The 4736-nt window shown below is 41.4% G+C and overlaps 2 protein-coding genes across 2 annotated transcripts in view; both read right to left on the reverse strand.

Annotated features, from left to right (window-relative positions):
- The window catches only part of LOC101313008 (sugar carrier protein C-like), a 9494-nt gene extending 7874 nt beyond the window's left edge, over window positions 1-1620 (reverse strand). Inside the window, exon 1 of the mRNA XM_004295865.1 lies at window positions 89-1620. Within this exon, the coding sequence (XP_004295913.1) occupies window positions 89-1620 (1532 nt within the window). The remainder of the gene's footprint in view (window positions 1-88) is intronic.
- Window positions 1621-2812: 1192 nt separating this feature from the next.
- On the reverse strand, window positions 2813-4714 carry LOC101301851 (pentatricopeptide repeat-containing protein At1g07590, mitochondrial-like). The gene is made up of 3 exons (XM_004294475.1): window positions 4560-4714; window positions 4084-4183; window positions 2813-3999 (listed from the first exon to the last, which is right to left on the reverse strand). Exons 1-3 carry the CDS (start codon window positions 4647-4649, stop codon window positions 2933-2935), a joined length of 1257 nt encoding a protein of 418 aa, XP_004294523.1. The 5' UTR covers window positions 4650-4714; the 3' UTR covers window positions 2813-2932.
- Between the last annotated feature and the right edge of the window lie 22 nt (window positions 4715-4736).

Below are 4736 nucleotides of genomic sequence, written 5' to 3' on the forward strand. Positions count from 1 at the left end.
AAAATTGAAGGACAGAAAACTAAACAAGTAAAATGAAGAGGCGTATATGCCCATGACGAATTACACATTTGTGACGATTGTTGGCGTGGTCATCTCATAACCATCATTGGGGTAATCTGCATCGGTAACAAATCTCTTCCAGTACCAATGCTGCTTCCACACCCTGCTCATCTCTTCAATCGGGATCCCCTTTGTCTCGGGCAAGAAAAAGTACACAAAAGCGGACATGACACACACGAAGAAGGCGAAGAAGAAGAAGAGCCCGAATTTCAAGTGGCACAACATTGTCAAGAAGACTTGAGCCACAACGAAGGTGAAGATCATGTTGACTGATACATTGATACTCTGAGCAGCTGATCTGATTTCCAAAGGGAAGATTTCACTAGGGACTAGCCACCCTAGAGGACCCCAGGACCAAGCAAACGCTGCTACATATGTGCATATGAAAGTTACCACAGCAGTAGCATACCAAGCTGGCAAGTTACCAGCGTTTCCATCCAATCCAAATTTTGCACCAATGCATACCGCCACAACTATCTGACATATCAACATTTGAGTCCCGCCCTCAAGGAAGAGCATCCTCCTTCCCCACTTATCGACACCATACATGGAAACACCTGTTGCAATAACATTAACAGTTCCGGTGATCACAGCCGATATGAGAGAAGCATCACTTCCGAAACCAATTGTGTTGAACAACACAGGAGCATAGAACATGATCACATTGATACCGGTGAACTGCTGAAAGAATGGGATCAGAATTGCCATGCAAAGTTGAGGCCTGTACTTCCTCTGGCGCAGATTCCTCAATGGGTTCTCTATCTTCTTGGACTCATCACTAGCTAAAATAAGGTCGCTGAACTCCTCCCTGACATCATCAACGCCGCGAATCCTCCTGAGCTGGTTCTCGGCCTCGTCGCGCTGGCCGCGCTCGATCATAGAGTTTGGTGTGTCTGGCAATATGAGGGAACCAATGGTGATGATAAGGGCAGGGACCATTGCACCTCCTAGACTCAACCGCCATCCCCAACCGCCATCTATCTTGGCAAAGAAGTTATTGACCAAATTGGCGAAAAGGATACCAATTGTGATAGAAAGCTGGAACATAATGTTGAGACGTCCTCTGTACTTGGATGGCGCCATCTCTGACAAGTAGAGCGGCACAGACTGATTGGAGAATCCGATACCGAAACCGAGGAGTATCCGGCCAAGAATCAACATCCACACACCCATTGCAGCTGCATTGATGGCGGCGCCGACGCAAAAGAGAACACCACCGAAGAACATGGACAGCTTCCGGCCAAACTTCCGAGTCACGAAGGCTGCGACAACCGAGGCAATGAGAGCAGCCAAGTACAAGGAAGAGGTGAACATGGTCAGCACCTGACTGTCATACTGACAATATTGGTTGGTCGACTTGTCCAGCGCCTTTTTACGGTACACAGAAGGAAAGAACTTGCTCAGGAACGAGTCCATGGACGTTACGCCACCGGAGATTCCGATGTCGTAGCCGAATATCAGCCCTCCCATGGCGGCGATGATGCATGTCTGGATAACATACCTGTTGACTACTCCGGCATACTCCTTGCCGCCGACATTGGCAATACCTACGGGAGGCATTGTCAAACAAACAACTCAAGCAAAAAGGTTTGAAAACTTAGAAACGAACTGTTTTGCGATACTTGGAAACGAACAAGAGGGAGAAGAAAAGTAATGAGAAGGAGTTTGGACAAAGGTCATTAGGTGTGTATTTATAGAGAAACTGAGAGTCTAAAATAGAACTGGACAAGGTAATCCAAATATACTTCTAATTTGGTTAACCTTATCCACATTGATAATTAATATACCAGTGAGTAGTCCTGCACTCCTTCTTGGAATTGGATAAGAATTGAAATAAAACCTTTTTGTTAATGCTCAAGATAATTGTGTTTCCCATTTGGATTAGGAAAACTATACTTGTTGGATAATAATTGAAATAAACCATTTTGTTAATGCTCAAGAATTGTACGTGTTTATTTTGGCTTCAAAGATCAAGAGTGAATGGATTACCTACGGAGAAACCCAAGCTGTTATCAATCGCTAAGGAGTTGTTTTGAAGCTGGTAACCTTGAATGACATGAACTTTTCTGTGTTTGATATAAATTGTCATAGTCATACTGCATTTTCGTCTATCTGGTATTAAGTTAAGAACATTGTAAATGTGCTCTGACATGTGGATGTTTCTTACAGTATACGTTATCTGAAAATTCTTTCTACTATACCAAACACACACGATGGGATATACGAATTAGGATTCAGGTCTTTACTTGGCTTATTCATTATCTGCTCATGAATCTACTTGATAGATATAATAGACAATTCAAACGGAAAAACTGTGCATATTCTACAGTAATCATATATAAGCTCCTTAATTTGCTTTAAAAAAATAGATAACTCACACTCGCAGGGTAAATAATCAAGTTATATTCAAATACTTGTGTTGATTGATGAATATTTGGTCATTATGCATTTATATGGTGATAAAAGTTCAGCATTAAGCAAGTAAAAGATTTGAGTACTGAGAAAAATGAAATTTATCAGCTAGAAATAGATGTTACTGTTTGCAGCTTAAACTCTTAAAGCAATGGGTTGCTGTAACATGCAGTCAGATTTGTGTATCTGAAGATATGAAGAAGGAAACAAATATCGTGTATGAGGGCGAAGGAGAAGGGTTTGGGAGTTGGAGATTAAGATGATGCTTCTAGGTTCAGCTAAAAGTGGGTGGGGTGTGAGTGCGTGCGTGTGGGGGGAGGACAAGCAGAAGAAAGAAATTCCGGATAAATGCTCCTCCATCTCATTATCTCCCATTTACAGAATTGATGAACATTGTGCAAGAAGAATAAGTACATTGTATAACAAAACATTACAGTTACAACTATATTACAAACCAAAATCATGTTTGAAACTGCTCAGCAAGTTTCATCAGACTATAGGTTTCAGCATCTGGTCGTGCACCTCCTAGAATCATCCTCTTCAAAAGATTTGGATCATAAATTTTGGCCTTCACATAAGCCTTGATCAAAGTGTTGTATACAAAAGTGTACCTTATATACTTGGCTTTAGCTAGTTCCTCAAACAACTTCTCAACGTTCCTTATATCACCCTTCTCCACAAAAGCCTCGATTATCAAAAGAGTGGTCTCCAACCATGGGGTAGAATTCCTGACCACATTGCTCATTGTCAAATCCATCCCCAGGTCTAGAGTCTTGGTGGCTTCCTCTACCAATCCTGCTTTTAGGCAACCCAAAGCTAGATGCCGGAAAGTTATAGCATTTGGTTTGCAACTGTTTGTAGTTATTTCCCTGAAAATTCCAGTTGCTTTATCAATCAGCCCATGCTTGCAATAGACAGATATAATAGAGTTGAATTGCTCGGTGGATCTCAACCCTTTTACTGATTTCATCTCTAACCAGAGTTCTTCAGCAAGAGTGAGTTGGCCAATTCTACCAAATGCTTCAATTGCCATCACATAACTCTTAGACCTGACACGGGGGAGTTGTTTCACTAAGCCCCAAGTTTTCTCTAGCTGCTTCTCCTTCCCCAAATACCCATATAACATTATCAGAACATCTAGTGTTGACCAGTTTTTACCTGTAGCTGAGTTCTCCAAGGCTTCAACATAAGCTTCAGCAGCAGTATGTAACCTCGCCACTGCATAGGCAGTAGCTATGATGCAGTATGAAATTTCATTCGGCTCAACATTTTCTCGCTTCATATCCGAATATACCTTCATCAAACCATCAACATTGTGTTCACTGGCTTCCATTTTCATCAGAATGTTGAATGTGGAAGCATGTCTAGCCACTTTATCAGCCTTCATCTGAGCAAGAATTTTTGGTATCAATTTCTTACGCCTTGATGAAGAATGCAGAATAATGAGCCGATTAAACACCAAGTGCGAGATAGGATGGCCCAACTCCCTCATTCTCTTCATGCACTCAAGCGGAAGCCTTATTGCTCCTTTGTCCAAGCAAGCAATCACAAGATTATTGTAAAGGAGTTCATTCTGAAACTCCAGAGGAACACGCGTAAAGAGTTCTTTACCTTGTGATATCCCATGAAACTTGGTTGTAAACTCCAACAGATAAGAGTAGTCTAGCTCCTTTGGCATGTAGGGCCTCTCTCTGATCACCCATTCCATAACCTACCAAAACCAATACCTCAGCTTCTATACTAACTTTGGTTCAAATTTTTAAAGCTAATAGCTTTAGTTGCAGAGTGAATCGTGGGAATTGGGTACTACTCAAAATGAAACTGAATAACCTAAACAGTTTCAATCTTAGGTATAAACAACAAAGCTTCAAACTTTAGTTGCAGAATGTATTGTGGGAATTGGATACTAGTCAAAACGTAATTGTATAACCTAAAAAGTTTCAATCTTTAGGTATAAACAACAAAGCTTCAAACTTTTTACACAAAAAGGTTCAATCTTTCATTTTCCTCAATTCCTTATCAAACAAATCAAACCACCCATTAACAAAAGGAAGTCTGTAAGACTGTAAGAGAAAGAGAGGCACTACCTCAAGAGCGCGTTGGTTAGACTTGAGCTTTCTAAGTCGATTAATGGCATGGAAGATGTCACCTCTGTGAATGGGGAAGCCATCACCCATCCAGCTCTGGAATGCAGACCCAACTGGCTCGCCTCTTGGAAGCTTCTCGATTCTGTAAGATAAGCAGCTTCTGGGTTCTTCTTGTTT

Source organism: Fragaria vesca, linkage group LG3 (genome assembly GCF_000184155.1).
Source record: "Fragaria vesca subsp. vesca linkage group LG3, FraVesHawaii_1.0, whole genome shotgun sequence".
Classification (NCBI taxonomy): domain Eukaryota; kingdom Viridiplantae; phylum Streptophyta; class Magnoliopsida; order Rosales; family Rosaceae; genus Fragaria; species Fragaria vesca.